This window comes from Sinocyclocheilus rhinocerous, unplaced genomic scaffold (genome assembly GCF_001515625.1).
Source record: "Sinocyclocheilus rhinocerous isolate Xijiao unplaced genomic scaffold, SAMN03320098_v1.1 scaffold574, whole genome shotgun sequence".
Classification (NCBI taxonomy): Eukaryota; Metazoa; Chordata; class Actinopteri; order Cypriniformes; family Cyprinidae; genus Sinocyclocheilus; species Sinocyclocheilus rhinocerous.
Window position 1 is genome coordinate 994,197 of NW_015659919.1, and position 18,759 is coordinate 1,012,955.

Genomic DNA, 18,759 nt, shown 5'->3' on the forward strand with positions numbered 1-18,759 from the left:
TTTTTTGTACCTAAACTATTCAATGAACGAAATGTTCTTTCCACACATAGCTTTAATGCTGACTTCTATTCTTGTCCTGCTGACAGATCGCAGGATTGAATAGAGCAAGGGATTTCAATGCGGATGAAAAGTCAGGGTTTCAATAAAATGTTTACACTGTATTTTCTTCATTGTCAAAAGTAAATGAGTAAACAAAATCACTATGGGGAAAAAACTATCTAGAGGCTTTTAAAATTGTTTCTGCATGATATGACAAGTAAAACAGGGACGTATTATGGTGCCAATTCACTCCCTGCTCTCATATCCATCTGTCATTTTGCCAGCAAATGTGTGCACTTTACATCTACATTTGGGTGCAGTGACAGAACTATAAGAGGACTGCAAGTTTTAACAGAGTGGCTCACACGGACCTCTGCACCTCCTAAGCCTTCATTCGCAGGTCTCAGCAGAATCAGAGTTGGTGTTGCATTACATATTCGTTGAGAGACTCACTCAGCTCTCTGCCTCCTACAAGCCGGTTTAGCGTTTCCAGTAGCCTATGCTGACAGCACACTTCATCCCCCTCAAGATTTTGGACCTGCAAAAGGGAAAAGGCTTTATTCGCCACTACAAGTGGGTTTCTTCACTTAAAAAGGCACGGCTGATCGAGCCAGAGCAACATTAGGGGGGCACAAACCCTCCTGCATATAGTTTCGCAGTCAGTGACATGCAACGTTTTGAGCTCCAATAAGCAAAGTCAAGCAAGTCCCTGCCAAATGTCTGCAACATATGCAAATAACACATGTTTAAGGACAGCAGAGTAATCAAGAAATTCATAGGCTAAAAAAAATCTATTATGTATTGCAGTGATATCTGCTTGAAAACACTAACTAATTGACAAATTGAGAAATGAAGCTAAAAAGGAACCGTTTTGCTGCAAATTAATGGAAAACAACGTTTGCTGGTTGCAGCCAAAATCTACATAACAGCCATCGCCTAATTCCAACATACATAAAGAATAATGAAAGAAATGGTGGTGGTGATAATAATAACAAACGGCTATTCACAAATGAAAAATAAACAGTTGTAGCAGCACAATTAAACGTTTCGTAACGATAAGAAGTGCGAGTGCGGTCTGTCTTCACCTACCTGCAGCTGGAGTTCAGCGACACGCGCTCTTCTGAAGTGAGCGCTCGCGGTCATCCACCGTCCTCCTTAAAAAGCCTCCGCGTTCAACGAGGACTCACCGAGTCCGTACCTCGTTCTCCTTCCAGTCACGTTATATGAAGCCTCGTTCGTTCACAAGACTGTAGTCTCATATTATTTGTCAGTCAGTTGCAGAGCGCCTCTCTGGCCGCCCGCCGCGGAGAGTGAACGTGAACTGCTTTCTGCGCTGCCTTAAATATCCGATTTCATCGACGCAGCTCCGCGGGCCATCTGAGTCCGTGTGATGATGATGATGATGATGATGAAGAAGATGATGATTTCCTCTCTATGATCTGAGGGAAGCGACGCAGCAAACGGTCCAGAAGGAGTCCGTTCTCGTGTAATGTTAAATGGGTTAAGTCCCTCGACAGTAAAACAATTCACTGAAACAATCAATCTTCCTTCACTATACCCAGATAGCTGCATCTTTCGCAGTTTTTTTGGAAATTATTTTCTTTATTTTTGACAAATAATAATCATATTAATAATGACAAAACATTTACATTTAATTAATTTAATTTACATTACAATAATGACTATTACTTTATTATATTATATTACAATAATTCGCCTAATTTACATTATTAGTATTATTATACAATGATTATTATTGTCATTATTAATAATATAATTTGTCAAAATAAATGGGATCTTTAATAAATACTGGCATCACTTGTTATAATATAATAATTATTATAATGAATAATTAACATAATATCATAATTATTATAATATCATAATTATAATAATTAATTATTATAAGATAATATAATAAATCTTGTAAGTATATATTTTGTATATTTATTGTATTGTTTATTATTTGTTACTGATACATAAAAATAATGATAAATACAATAATATGTATGTATGTATATTATAATATAATAATTCGCCTAATTTACATTATTAGTATTAGTATTACAATCGTTATTATTGTCATTATTAATATTATTATTGGTCAAAATAAATGGGATCGTTAATAAATGTTGAAATTAATTGTTATAATATAATAATTATAATAATTAATAATTTTAAGATAATATATCTTGTAAGTACATAATATATCTTGGATATTTATTGTATTGTTTATTATTTGTTATTGATATATAAAAAAAATAATAAATACAATAAATATTATATTATTCTATATATAGGTAATAGTATTCTAATACTTTATTATGATTTTGATTATATGCTTATGATTGTGATTATGACTATGATTATTATTAAAGATTTTGACCATGATATGTTAGGCTACTGTAATCTCTACGGATGGAGATTACTGTTTTTACTATATCAACTCGTTTCGCAGCAAGTGTATTTACTCAAGCCCTTAGACTATACTGTAGCATTATAGCAAAAGGCAGACAAATGAAACAGCTGGCACAACCTCTCACATCCTCACCTTGCAATAGCATATAGTTACATAACTATAATATAAGTTTGATTATAGTTATGTTTAGTAGTAGCCTACATATATTTAATGATGGTCTGCACTGCATTGGAAAAATGGTATAACATTCTGTAGATTAACTGCACTGATCTATAATAGAGTAGGCCTACATCATTATATATATGGATCAGTGATTAACTGTCACTAAAATTATAGTGCTGTTGTGGATGCAAATACAGTGTAGCATTGGATAAAATAAACTTCCTCAGCAATAGTTACAGTGTAAATAAAAGACATTGTGTTTTTTATTAGGGCTTTATTGGAGCAGTCAATCACTGATGACCACGCGTAGGCTATAGTACTATAGTACGAGTCGTTAAAAACTCGCACTCCCATAATTCCTCGGCCGCATTGATGCATTGTGGGTAACTTTAAAGTAAAGACACGGGTATTATTTCCTGTAGTCACGCTGGACCAAGAAAACGCACGTTTTTTTACGCTCTTTCATTACTGACCGCAATTATCTGCTAAGGCCGCATTTGTTGTAGGTTTGAACGCTGGGCTTTTTGTCGCAAAGGTTTGGCTGTTAAAGCAGACGCGATGACCCAGAGATTCTTATTTAACGCTTCTTTACTTTACAAAGACATTTGCCCTGAGCAGTCGCGCTTTCTCATGTAAGTACTTTTCAATTTTCCTCAGCTCTACATATTATACGGCTCATGATCAGTGTGGATTTTGAACATGCTGTTCTGCACATGCTCCTCGCCATGCTTTCTGCCGTAATGCCATGAAGTTACCAGTAGATGACAGACTAACGTTAACGTTACTCCTCTTTTTTTTTTATGCACGTTGTGTTGCATTTGAAGACGTTTAACGTTAGAGATATTCGTTTTATAACCATTACCCATTATTTATTTTTAGATCAGATAACTGATATGCAGAACCATTTTTTATTTCTGATTTTTGGCACAATACATTTAGGCTATTGGGCTACAACAATGGAAATGTACTATACCAGATAAATATGTTGATGATGACAGTAATCACATAATAGCAATAAAAAATCTTGTTTTTACAAGTACGCACTTGTTTTTATAATTATTTATAACAAGTACAATAATAATACTGATAATAATAATGGTTATTGTTATTAATGTAAATAAAAATAATGATTATTTGTTGATATTGTTACTATTATTGTTGTTGTTAATAATATTAATATTTATGCAACATTGTTTTGCAATCTTAATGGTCATTGAAATGTATTTTAATCTGTGTTTTGTGCTAAATATAATTGTTAAACCTAAAATTATGCACTTTTCTCACTTGAGAATAAAGTGCAACTACTTAGAAGAGCAATTTCTGCAAACAGTGATTGGAAAAAATCGCAGTATCTGTGATCTAATATTTCCTGTTGAATAGTTGCATTAATGGCATTGTTGGGTACTGTTCTTTAGAGGATAAATAATGGTTCCCTACTGTGAATTCTAGTTGCTTTATGTTGTTTTCTTAGTAAATATTCTTCAGTAAACTTTCCCGGTTATCTCAGATAGTGTAAAATATTTTAGTGATGTTTTCAAGTGCAGTTCCAGTCATCATATTTCCACACATTTGTGGACTTAATAGCATCATTAGCAGAAATGCACCATCAAGGTAATGAAATAAATGCTTGCACTCAAATCTCATCAGCTAAACAGTGTGTTGGTCATTTGACAGTTTTTGTTTACTGGTTAATCATCATTAAACACTTGTTCCTTTAATATTAAATGTGGATGGAAAATGTCTTATCTCTGTTGAAAAACCCATAGTGATTAACCACCACATATATGAATGACAGTGACACCTGATTTAAAATGCTTTTACCAGTGTTTTAGTGTAACAATCAAATCTAAATGAACAGGATTACAGCTTCAGTTAAAAAAAATATTTATAATAATAATAATTCTTAGTATCTAGATAGTATCATAAGTGTCATCTGTTCATTCTTTTCAAGGGCAGCTAATTCAAATATATCGTCTGCGTCACAGAGAATCTAGTAAAGTAATGGTGAAAAGGCAAATAAAAATGAGTCTGGTAAAGATTTGCTGAAGTTTCTTGCTTTATTTAATGTTTCTGAAGCTGCCATGAATCACATGATGTTTTGGATAGTACTAGCAACAGAGTGAGTGAAGATACATGAAGCTTAGCTTTGGGCTGTGGCATGTTTTCCTGACCCCATGTTCAGGGTCAGCGCGCTGCATGTTTTGAGCGTTAGTTGGCTTGTTGTGCTCGGCGAGTACACAGTACATCTGCACTGACTCACGGCGTACATGTACGTAAGTTACTGGAATCTTTTGTCTGAAAGTATGCGTGCCATGAGACCCCTTTTTGATGAAGTGCACAGAGGTTGCGTTTTTATTTATAAACCACTTGTTAAGCTCACTCTCAATATCCTCCACAGGTGTCATTGTAAGACACAGGCTTTTGCTGCCTGGCACATCGATTGGGATAAGCTGTTGTTTCCGCTGGAGGATTCAGTGGACTGTAATGGGGGCCTTATTCTCTTTCTTGATTTTTATCTCAAGTGATTTAGCAAGAGTTTAGTCTTTGTTGATATTATCGTGCTGAGGCAGCACATTGTAAACTGAGTTTAAAGGTTCTTTATCTTTGTTCCGAGAGCACTTAAAAGGAGCGGCATTATTAATAGACAAATTATTTTAATTCGATTACCACAGGGAAGAAGTCATGTGGTGATATTACATGCCTTTATTGGCAGTGCTGCGAGGATGTTTACTAATTTTTTTCCAAAAAAAAAGCAAATATATAAATAAAAGTAAAAAAAATAGTAAAGTCAAACAAAATTCTGAAATGATTACAATAATAAATAAATAAAAGCTATTTGTGTTATTTTTTCTTTCAGTCAAAAAGGAAAATAATTAAAATTAAACAAAACATCCTTTTGGAATTAAACAAGCTTTATGCTGTTAAACAAAACTATTAAAAAATTAAAAAATAAATAAAAAATACACTTTCTCAGAAACAAAAATAAAATAAAATAAATAAATTAAACAAAGAAATGGAGGAAATAATAAATAAGACTTTTAAACAAAAGAAAACAAACAAACAAAAATAAGAGGTGCTTTTTTCTTATTTCAAAAGGCAAATTACAACCTTTAATACAATTAAACAAAACAATGAAATAAAGCAAAAATAAATAAACAAATAAATACTTCAGAAAGTTTCAGAAAAGCTATAAATTAAAATAATAAAAACAGATCAATTAAAAAAACATAAATAAAAGTAGTGCTGTGTGATTGTTTGCTATTCTGCACATGTACAACTTTGTCAAAAAAGCAAATAAATAAAAATAATACAATTAAACAAACCAATGAAACAAACCAAAAATCAAATCAAATTAAAATGAATGAAAAAAAGAATTCTAAACTCAATAAAGAGAGAATGTTTGTGGCACAGATGAATTTGTTCATTGTTTGGATGACGTTTATCAGACTTTATAGCAGGCAGGAATGATTTCATTCACACTTCATCACTACCCAGATAATGGCTCCATGTCTTATCATTGGGAACAAGGGGTCTGCTCCGACTCTGTGGCATGCTGTGAAACATCCGCTGTGGCATCACAAACAGTTGCAGATGATGGGACAGTGGATGATTAGAATTAAAAACCCTGCCCCCCTTAACATGCACGTGCCACACAATAACAACACAGAGCTTTTAGCAATGTGAACTAATTTTAGACAGGATTATGAAGCTTAGATAAAGGAGGTAGGCAGAACAGCACCATGTCCAAAAATAGGGTGCACACACACAAAGTCTCGAGGGAAATTAAAGCCCCTGGGAAGTCATGGCCATGAGTTCAGGCCACTGGCAGGCTGTGTGTACAACACTTTTGACCTCAGTATTTTTGTAAATCGTAATTCTTACTGAGGCTTCCTGAGAATACTTGTACTTTTAGTATTTGACAGAATATTGAGCATATCAGAGTGCAGCATTGGGTAGTGAGAAAAATATATTTTTATTCATAGTCTGCCGCAGAGTTTTCACCCTGCATGTAGGAATCTATAAGATCTAAACAAACCGCAGTGTTACTTCATCAGATTGGGCGCAAGACCTCTTGCAAGCTCATAAATGATTCATAAGCTGCGATATTTGAGTCTAACTCCTGTAAAGTCTGAGATTTAAAGACTAACTCTTTTACTGCTTTTTCTTTGCAGGCAAAGGCATCAGAGCATTGGTAAGTTTCAGCTTTGTTATTTATATTAATAGACTCATATGGGATTTTAAAGTGCTTATTTGAATATAGTCCCAAATCTATATAAGACCTGGTAGGCAACAGAACAGACAGTTGGTTTTGAAAAGGAATGGTAAACCAAGTTAAACCCATTAAGTCCGGCCACATTTCCTGATGTAAAACTAGAATCCATTTCTACGGCCTTCACAAACCTCAAAGACGGCCCGACAGACGGGTAGGATGACCACATATTGGAAAAGCTGTCCAAAATGCCAAACCATCCTCAGAATAGAGCATAGCATCACCTGTTTTATTTTAACCAGTTGCCATGCCAAAAACCTCCACTATATTTCTCTCTCCATTCCAGCGTCTGCCCTGCCGGTGTCTATGATCTGCCCCTTCTGTTTCCAGTGGCGACAACTGGGCAATCATCATGTGCGTCTGCGGCCCAAGCGGAAGCCCACGGCGACGATTAGAAGACTTCTGAAGAGGGAGTCGGCAGGAAAGAGGCTGAGCGCAGAACAGACTGTAGTCCTTCAAAAATTTAAAAGGGCCTCCAATGCTCTGGTGAGGTCACGTCCATCTGATTTATGTCCTCTTCAGTTTAAATGTCGTCTCTTTACCGACCTAGTGCGTTCTGCCCATTCCTGAGTGACTTGAGATTAGATTAGGTGGATGATTTTAAACCAGGAAGAACAAACACCATGTTGCCTTATATGTACACACCGCTCAAAAGCTTGGGTTAGTCACCACCGTTTAAAATAATCAAAAGAGACAGTAAAGACATTTATTTTGGAAACTTTCTTGGTTTCCACAAAAATATTAAGTAGCACAACTGTTTTCAATATTCGATGATAATAAGAATGTTTCTTGAGCACACAATCATCATATTAGAATGATTTCTGAAGGATCATGTGACACTGAAGGCTGGGATAATGGTGCTGAAAAGTCAGCTTTATCATCACAGGAATAAATTACATTTTTAAATAATATACAATAGCGGGCAAAAAAATCAGCACCATAAAATACATTTTAACTATTCAATCATAACAATCGTTTCTGAATCATAACCATAACACTAAATATGGAACATTTTAATTCAAGAAACAAGCTTCACATTTTTGCTGTTTTTTTTTGTTGCTTTTTTTTTAAAATCCTTTCTTTAAAAATATCGGTAGCACTTTACTTAAAGCCTGCATTATAAAATTAGTTTTAATGCATTAGTTATGCCTTGTAATGCACCTTATAATGCATTGTACAATCTCATGAATAATTGTAACACTTTAACACTTATTCATTGTTAAATTCATCTTAATCAATTCATTGTTAAACTATGCATTTTAAATTTGGTTATAATTATTTACGACAAGAATGTATTACAGTGCACATTATGAATAATTATAATGCCTTATACCCTTTAATAACTCTTTATAATGCATTATACATAAAGGCTTTAAGTAAAGTGTTACCCTAAAGTGGCATAGAGACAGGAAATTATGGGTGAAAGAGGGGGAAGGGGATCGGGACATGACCCAGGTCAGACTCCAAATTGGGGTCCTTGTGAAGCAGCAGCTCTTGCGTATCTTATCTCATTTTATTTTTAAAAACCTTAGCCATCTTGCTTGCTAGACTTCCATTGTAAGTGCAAACTAAGGGACACGATGAAACAATAGTCTGGTAATTGAACATTCGTTTGCAAATAAACCTATATTTCTCTTTGTCTGCTGCTCTTTCAGTATACACAGACAGGATCATTGATGTGGCCCTAAAAGCAGTTCTCATTGACTGCACTTAGGTTGTATGGCCTATATGAATGCACTTTACTGATGCACTCTTAGAAGACTGTAGGGCACAATTAAACACTTAAAAGTCATTGGATGTTTAGCCAGGAGTATGATTTCTATGTTTAGAGATGTGGTTATAGACTATCATTTATCTGACAGAAAGGCATTAATCACACACAGAAACGCCTTTTATAGCGATTAATTTAGCATCAGATGACTTTGATCTAAAAGCCAGGAAGATCCGCTTAAGATGATTTAGAGCGGAAAAGTTCCCATTTTCTGAGGCTCTTCTAAAGTGTGACTGGATCAGTTGCGTGATTGGGGGTGTTTAGTGAAATGTGGTTATTTGTAGAAGTATTTAACCCTCAACAACAGCACCGTTACAGAGGTCTACGTGCTGGTGTACATGCATAGCTGCATGCTGCGTGAGACTTGTGGTTCGGGGGGTGGAGTGGTAGGCGTTAGACTGCTAGATTCTGTGCACATTGTTGGCGTGTGTTTCTCTGGGGGAGAGGAAGATTTTGGCAAGACCAATAATGGACTTGATAGACAGCAAATGTCAGCAGAGTTCATATCTGTTAACTGTGTCTTATTTTTCCATAATATGGTAAATGGGACAGTGTTAGCTATGAGGGAAAGTGCATTTAGGGAACTTTCAAGGCAATCATTTCTTTTGTGGAGGTCATGGAAGATCATTTTGCTCTGTTTGTCAGCTTTGAATAGATGATGTGTCAGATTGAATTGAACATAAATAGCCTCATATCTATTTTAAGATGAAGAACAATTTGTCATTCTAGATTAATCAGATATTTTAAGCATTATAAAAAGTTGCCTTTTAAGACAGCATTCTAACAAATCATGAAACCTCAATCGTTACTGGTCTTTTTTACTGGTTTCCATAAAAATATTAAGCAACACAACTCTTTTCAACATTAATAATAATAATAGATGTTTCTTGATTGCCAAATCAGCATATTAGATTGATTTGTGAAGATTCATGTGTCACTAAAGACTGGAGTAAAGATGCTGAAAATTCAGCTTTGCATCACAGGAATAAATAACATTTAAAAATATATGCAAATACAAAAGAGTTGTAATAAAGTTAAATTAAAATGGCAATAGTATATCACAATATTACTATTTTTCTGAATTTTTAATCAAATAAATTTGGACTTAATGAGCATTAAATTTATTATAACACTAGACTATTTTTAGTACATTTGTAATGCATTGTTTATTTTAACCTGTATCTATAAGTTCTCATCCATCATCTCTAAATGGTGATTGTCCATCATGTCTTACATTTGGCAACAAATTAAGACGTGAATAGTAATTTAATTTTATTTGTATTATTTAATTTTAAATTTGCTTCCTAAACATTTCTTTAATCGTGCTTGCATAGTGGTATAATATTTCAATTTTCATTAAAAAGGTTTACTGTACAAATCTAACTGCTTACATCCCAATTAATGTCAGTTGCTTTCTAGCTTCACACTGATGGACTGTCATTAAACGTCATAGAAAATTCTGTTGGAAAAAAATGTCTGAAGCATGATTAAGTTCATTATTTTAAAATGCTAATTGTGTGAATCATTGTGGTGGGTGTAAATGAGTTGATTCCAGGTGATGGCGCCTGTTGAATTGTGGTATTTGTCGTTGCTTGGAAGCTCTTGGCCTGGAACTTTGAAATCAGTCAGAGCCACACAGTCTCTAGCAGTGAAATGCTTGACATGCTGTGGCTTGTGACAGCTCTGCCAGGTCTTTAGCAAGTTATTTTAAGTATCCTTTTTAATATACTTGTTGGCCTGAGTGAGATTAATGCCTGTTTCATCTTCCCAAACACATGTAGTAAATGGATTTGGGTAAAACTCGAGTTCACCAGGGTATTTTAGAGGTTCGTTTTTAGCATGGACGGCAAGGTGATTCCACTCTCTTGAAATGCTTTATGTATACCGAATATAACCGTGTATCCGAGCATTAAAGCTGGTGTGGAATTCAAGTGCTCCCTTGAGCTCCCTGTTCTTAGCTGAATCTGGGCCGATTCTCAATTTGCTTACTTATAACATACACAAATGGATACTGTGTGTACTTTGCTGCCGATAGGTGAGTACATACTTGTAAGTAGAAATATTTTGTCACATGCTACACTATGAAACTGTATGCATCTAGCTGAATCCATCGCCTTACAACTCATTATTTCTTCACCATCACCCAAAAATGAAAATTCTGTGGTCATATACTCTCATGTCAATCCAAACCCATAATACTGCGGTTAATCTTCGAAAACACAAATTAAGACATCGTTAATAAAACCCGAGAGGTTTCTGACCCTTCATTGAAAGTCAAGGAGACTAAAATTTAGATTAACCAAAGTCGTATGGGTTTGGAATGACATGAGGTTGAGTAAACTTTCACTTTAAGTTCACACATTTTTAAAATAGTTCTCTCTGCTTTTGTTTGGAACAGAATGTTCTCAAACTCCTTTTCGGATGCAAAAGGGCTTTCGAGTCACAGATGCATGGGTACCTACTTTAAAAATCCAATGGAAGTGGGGCACCTTCTGAGCATCTTTGCCAAGAGATTGTTTGGCATGGTATTTTCAACATAGCATGGTTTGTGGCGCACTAATCACATTTCATGTCCTATTTAGGATTGATAGTATGCAAATTTCATGCAGTGCTGCCTCTGCTGCTGCAGTTCCTTTGTTATCGTCACCTTTGGATTGGAAAGGTTCCATACCTCCAACAGAAAGCTCAGATGTTGCATGTGCATCTTTCAACATTTTGGGAAGCATCTGTGCCAGCAGCCTTGGCTTTTTCCAGCATGCGTTTGATGCAGGTTCTGCTTGATGTGTGTGACATCCTGTTTTCCCCTCAGGGAGAGAATCAGTGATGCAGCTTTTCCATGTTTGGTCAAGGGGGATGGGCGTACCAGAGATCGATCGGCCCTGGAAAGCAGATGGGTCTCCACATATCAATAGCTGAACAGACACACACACATATTACTTGGTCAGGCTTGCATATCAAGGGCAGCTGTGGCATCTAGAATCTCAGCAGCAAGGTCAGAGACGACAGTCTAGCAAGCCTGGCTTGTGGCTGCTGGGTTGAGGGTATTTCAGGATCCTGGAGTATTAATAGAACACAAAAAGCACCATCTGCTGGACTGATATGTGTGTGAGAGAAAGGCAAAGTGTCAGTAAATGTTTAGAAATCGAGGGGTGGATTGGTAAAAATTGAATTTAAACTTCATGTCTATGGCATTTACAAAGGTCAACATGTAGATGTGCAGAAAAGGCTTATGTCATAGATCCATACAAGTTTTATATCATGAAAATATTCACTATCTGTTATAGATCATGTATAGCTTATCTATAACTCAAAGGTCTGAGGCCACAGTGAAAGTCTAGAATTTATCACATTTATTTAAACCTGGAAATAAACAGATATGTAAAGTAATGTTTTAAAAATAAATACGTTTTAGTATTTAAAGCGAATAAGTAATTGTTAAATTAAAACAATTTGCATTATTGTACTATTATTTCTGAAAATTAATTCTGAAATAATTCTAGGTCAGTGATTCTCGGTCTATTTGACTTGAAGTTCCCCATTTGTCCAACACAATTTTTGAAGGCCCCTCATATATAATCTATGTCCTCCAGTTGTGTTGCTTGTTTTCAGACTTTTTATTAACAGAAACTGGAAGTGTCAGTATATTAATTTAATTCACCACAATTATTTTTGTTATTCCAAACAATAGTTTTTGTAAATAAAATAAATGTTTAATATAAATATAACAATATAAAAAGAATTTTTTTTTTTTTAATAAATATTTTACCTTGATTTGTGTGTGTTTCATTAAAACATTTTAATTAAGTTTATTTTAATATAGCTTAAATATATTAACGTAGACCTTAAAGTTATTTGCGTCATCCTGCAGCCCCCTAGTAGGCCCCGGCTCCCTGATTAAGAACCACTATTCTATGTCACTAATCAAATAAGTAAATTACTTGGCATTGATCATGTGACTCATTGTAAAGACATTATATAAAATTGTGTTGGAGAACATGATCATAGGCATTTTCACAAACTGTGAGAGATTGAGAGAGACAAACCCAATAGTAAGACATTATGAAATTCATATACACTGTTAAATTAGAAAACTTTAGGGCCCCCACTGTACATGTGCATTCCTTTTGGCGTATTGGAAGGGTAAGAAGAAACCTCTGGCAGTATTGGTATTCCATTCATGACCCTTCACCCTGCATTGGATTAATCTATATACAGTCATTCCAGCTTCGTTTTGCTTTCCCTATTTGTTTCCGTTCTCTTGACAGCTGCTGTGAACTGATTGCATGAATCTCTCGTAACTCTAGGGAGCCATGGGGTTTTCGCCAGCATAAACATGCCTGATAAAGGCTTGTGAATTCTCACTGCCTTACATATATTGATAGAACTCTTGTTTACCAACATTCTTACAAAATATCTATTTTAGTGTTCCACAGAAGAAAGGAAGTCATTGACACTTTATTTATAGACTATGAGGCATACTAAAAAAGACATTTTCAAGAATGCTGGTAACTAAAAGTTCTATTTTTGGTTGATTTTTATTAGCTGAGGTATGAATCAAAATGATTTCCGTGGTAATTTAAGTTGCCTCTATTGGAAATATCACACATGTTGTGTGTTAATTGTTGTTGGTGTCCCCATCAGGCTTCTTAACTAGCTTAACCAGCATGAATTTCTTAAAGGGGTCATATGATGCGATTTCAATTTTTCCTTTCTCTTTGGAGTGTTACAAGCTCTTGTGCATAAAGAAGATCTGTAAAGTTGCAAAGAGCTTCACAAGAAAGAACATATGGGTTGACCAGCTTGTTTTGCTGGAGAATGACACCACTGTGCTGATCCACCAACATAAACCCATATGGACCAGCATGGAAATTCAGTTGAGTTGGCCTAAGCTGACCTTTTCAGTAGGGTAATTTAAAGGGTTAGTTCACCCAAAAATGAAAATTCTGCCATTAATTACTCACCCTCGTGTTGTTCCAAACCCGCAAGACCTTCGTTCATCTTCGGAACACAATTTAAAATATTTTTGATGAAATCTGCGGGCCTCTGACCCTCCCATAGACAGCAAGGTAACTACCACAATCAAGGTCCAGAAAAGTACGAAGATTATCGACAAAGTAGTCCGTGTGACATCAGTGGTTCAACTGTAAAGTTACGAAGCTACGAGAATACTTTTTTGCACAAAGAAAACAAAAATAACGACTTTAGGGGCTGTTCACATGTCGCGCCTAAAAACGCGTGGAAAACGCTAGGCGCACCACTTTCTGCTTTTTTCCAAAGCGTTCGGGCGCTTGCGCTCCGGAGGCGTCTGCCGTTGCTAAGCAACCATGACCTGCGCTCTCCATGAAGACGCGGAAGTTTCAGCAAAGGATAAATGGATTTTGGTGGTATTTACAAACACGTGTGCGCGTCCTGTACAGCTATGATCAGCTGTTCCTTCATCTTGGCTGAGATTTCAATGTTGTTACGGGAAAGGATGAAGCTGATTGGTTGGTTCTTGTCACATGACCTGCGGTGGCTTGAGGCATTCTGAAAAGTTGAAATGTTTTTATCTCGATGCGGCGCGGATGCGCCTGGAAAAAATTAGCGCGTCGCACACGTGTGCGCGTCGCGACCGCGTCGCTTTCATTATGAGCGCGCCTGCCATGCATCTACATTTGAAATAACGAACGTGAGCGCGCAAAAGACGCTATATGTGAATGGCCCCTTATTCAACATTTTCGTCTCTACTGCGTCACTTTGGACGCACGTTCACGACAGTACCATGACTCGAGCGTGTGGCGGCGCCGGCGCTAACCCAGATTCGGCGTGATGACGTCATTACGCCTGATCTGGGTCAGCGCCGGCGCCGGGTCTTATGGGTTTCGAACAACACGAGGGTGAGTAATTAATGACAGAATTTTCATTTTTGGGTGAACTAAACCTTTAACCCAGAACTTTCCTTATAGGAACAAAGGAATAGAAACTGGTCAGGTATGACATCTCTACCATCTCTCTGAATCCGTCCATATCTTTCACAGTGTTTATCGCAAGGATTCGTTTTCAGCCCGGATATGTTGGACATCTCTGTTTTGAGAATTGTGTTTATGACCCTGTTTAATAGGCAGATTTTGATCATGGGGAATGATCTATTTTGGGATTGAGCTGTGTGATGGAGATTAAAAGATATGACAGAGTCAGAGTCTTTATATGGACAATCGCTCAACTTTTTAAAGCAGTGGTTAACTAGTATGTGCTGTTTCCTATTTTGGCTTAATCTTAATATCATGTTCTCCTAAAGCTCTTTGGTTAGTGTGGTCAGCGTTGTAGTCAGATGCCAAAGCTTTGATATATTTATTTAGCCTAACAAGATGAAAATAGATGACTTTGGGGGTATATTTGATTTGTATTCATGTTAAATATTCACACCAGATCAGCAGTGATTTTCACTGAATCAGTTTTTCTTCTTGTACGAGAATTTTTTTTTTAACATTTTAGTATAGGGACCAATTCTCACATATAAGCATGCCTATTACTAACATATTGGCTGTTTATTAGTATTTATAAAGCGCATATTCTGTATGACCATATTCTGCATCCCTAATCCTACCTAAACTTAACAACTACCTTACTAATTATTAATAAGCAGCAAATTAGGAGTTTGAGGCGAAAGTCATAGTTAATGGTTTGTAAATATTGAGAATTGGACCTTAAAATATAATGTTACCAAAAAATGTAATTTATTCCCACACAAACTATCTTTACTTAGTCCACAGTTCACATTTATCATGTGCGGTATAAAACATACCGTAGTATTAAAAGAGAATAATTATGTTTGCTTTATTGTTTGGCAACATTTTAAAGACTGAGGAATTCCATAAAGGATTGTTCGGATATTACAGAACATTCCTTCAGTCAAGAGTCAGTCAGACAGACTCCGCCCCCCACTGCAGTTGATTGGCTGTTGCTGCTCTTTATATAACCAGACATGAAGGGTGCTGTAGTAAACATAGCTGCTCTCACATACATGACTGGATCATTTTAAATCATCTACATTTCAGCTTAGCCACCTGTTACCTCAACAAGCAATGGCTGCCTTTGTGTTGGTGAGTTCAATTCCACACAGAAGGGTGTAGATTAAGTAGTTTTATCATTTGTGCAGTTCCCTGTGATTAACTAGTTCGTATTTGTTAGAGTAATGCAACAATGTAAACCTCTGTTTAGGATTTAAAAATGAGCCACTGAAAGGTTTTTGTTGTTGTGTACAACAACTACTGAAAAAAAGTTTGAGGTCGATCAGATTTGAATGTTTTTGAAAGTCTCTTTCGCTCAGCAAAGCTGTGTTTATTTGATCAGAAATACAGTAAAACAGTAATAATGTGAAATATAATTATAATTTAGCGTAATTTTTCTATTTTAATATAGTAAAAAATTGTTTTTCTCAGGATTCTTTAAATAGAAAGTTCGAAAGTACTGCTTTTATTTGAAATATAAATTTTTGTAACATTATAAATTTGATGCATTCTTGCTGAATAAACGTATTCATTTCTTGAAGCTAAAATGGTTTATTAGCGTATAGAAAAGTATGAAGAAGAGGATTATAGTGTATGTGAAGCATAAGAGTACATAGTCATGTGTCCGAGTGGAAGTTTGGAAGCGCCAGTGGTTGGTCAGCTTAATTTAGTGCTAGTCTCTGGCTGTGTGGATGGCATGTGTTCAGTGAACTTATGGCCTGTACCTTGCTGTATATAGAGCTCACGTTCATATACAATGTGTGAAATACTTGAGATAAGTGTTCCTAAGTGTCAGCAACACCTGGCTATCATGGTATAAAACTTGTTAGCATAACAGTATAACGACACAAAAAGTAAGACTTTTGTTTAATATGTTTGTTTTACTTGTGTTAAACAATGAATTTTTTTGGTATTGCATTTGATTTTTGCAATTTTGTCGGGGATTCTAGTCAGTGTGAAAAGATTGAGCAATCGACTTGACTGTTTTTGTAAACCGAGAGACTGAAATATGTGGCTGTCAACACTATTCATTTCCAGAGACTGTTCATACAGTATTATTTGCATTTCACTTTTAAAATCCAGAGTACATCTAATGCCAGACGAGCTTTATCTCGTATCTTTATCAGATTTGTACATCTTTTTTATGTAGGGCATTAGGTTTTAATCTATCTAGAATTTTATGTACGAACTTTGTCATCAGGAGAAACTGCAAATATAGGCCTATCACTATTATAAAATTGATTGTCTTGGAAAAATATATATATTAAAAAATATATTTATAAAACGGATAGTTCCGGTCCTTGATTCTGATTGGTTGAGCCAAGTTCGAAGCTGTTGTAAATTACTCTACAAACATACACCTTAGTTTACATTTGTGTGTTGCTCGGCAACCACTTTGTTGGAACCACAACCGTTTCGGAGGAACTACATTGTTTGGCGGAAGAATAATGTTTTTATGTTTTATTTTGTGAAACCTTACTATGTATATGGAATAACCGTTTAATAACTGCTTCACGTCGTGCCTTACAACACCCCTTAGCTGTTATAAATTCACTGTAAACCACGGCTTCTTGGGGCTTATTGCTTTAATTTATTATTATTTGTAAGTCTCCGCAGGAATGTAATGGGAATGCACTGGCATGATGACTTAGGCAAAAACATGTTTTATTATTTAACCACGATGCTTTCTTCTCTTAGATGGCAACGTGTCACACCTGTAATAAGATGTCCAGACAACCTGGAATGAATCGGGAGCTTTTGACTACGTTGTCCAAGAACCGAAGTACCCCAGGAAGTGCAGGCAAACACAGAACTCCACAGTCAACCAACAAGTCTACTCCGAAATCTGCAATAGACAAAACACCAAGTGGCACACCAAGGTAAGCTACTCTTAGCAAGCGTATATGTTACAGGTCCACATAGAACTAGCTTTTAACGCATCTATTAAAACCATTTATGCAATTCTTTCTTTCCGCAGGTCAGTATCTTCAAACACCAGCTCGTCATCATCAAAGCCCGGCAGTGCGAAGTCGTCGCCTTTCGCTCGCCTCAAAAAGATCCTTATGCTGGAAAACAAACAGCAGAGCAAGAAAGGTGGTCTGAAGGACTTCCTTTCATCTCTCTGAAGACCTCAGGGCCGTTAAAATGAAAGACTCTGGCCCACTTTGAGTGGAGCTGCTAAAATTCAGAGCAGGAAACTTGATGAGGATGACGATCACTCCTCCTTGTGTATTACAATGCCACCTAGCGGGGGAGTCATTATGCTGGATTGTATTGAAGGAACATCTCCTTTTCTTCTATCAAGTGTCTGTTTCTAAGTCCTTTTGTAGGGGAGTGTAACTTGTGCTACAGAACCATGCTGTGACTTTTTTTATTTGCCATTTATTTTCATGATCCCACATATTGTTCATTTTTGTATAAGAAAGATAACTTTTATATGTTGTGTGTTTAATGTTCATTTTTGTACACTTTGAATTCACACATTTATATCCACAGCTCTTAGTTTGGATCACTGATATTAAAAGAAGGATTGTCTTTACACTTGGCTTACACACTGATTTATTTTTTTTTTTAATGCAAAATTTGTGCTGGGTTGTTTACATTTGATGGCTTATTTGCCTCAAACTATGTAGCAAAGACCAAAAATATTTAATACGGACTATTTTCTTCTCAATACATTTAAAAAGAAAGGTGATGCTTTTGTCTTGTTTGATCTTTGACGGATCATTTTCAATAAAAAGTAAATTAATGAAGTTTGCTGTTTATTTAGTCCCCTTAAAAGACATTAAAAACTTTCTTCTGGCTTCAAACTGTATTATAATCGATCTTTAAAAAGGAATATTGATGTACTATGTGTTAATACATCACAAAATAAATCATAGTCCTTAATACATAGATCAGGGGTGCCCAAACTCGGTCCTGGAGGGCCGGGGGCCTGCAGAGTTTAGCTCCAACTTGCCTCAACACACCTGCCTGGAAGTTTCTAGTATGCCTAGTAAGAGCTTGATTAGCTGCTTCAGGTGTGTTTGATTAGGGTTGGAGCTAAACTCTGCAGGACACCGGCCCTCCAGGACTGAGTTTGGGCACCCCTGACATAGACACTCCAAGT

The 18,759-nt window shown here is 36.0% G+C and overlaps 1 protein-coding gene across 1 annotated transcript; it reads left to right on the plus strand.

Moving 5' to 3' along the window:
* Positions 1-3,159: 3,159 nt before the first annotated feature.
* Positions 3,160-18,395, plus strand: LOC107724369 (UPF0711 protein C18orf21 homolog). Its single transcript, XM_016533278.1, has 5 exons — positions 3,160-3,252; positions 6,793-6,812; positions 7,177-7,376; positions 17,349-17,530; positions 17,629-18,395. Exons 1-5 carry the CDS (start codon positions 3,179-3,181, stop codon positions 17,774-17,776), a joined length of 624 nt encoding a protein of 207 aa, XP_016388764.1. The 5' UTR covers positions 3,160-3,178; the 3' UTR covers positions 17,777-18,395.
* The last annotated feature ends 364 nt before the right edge of the window (positions 18,396-18,759 follow it).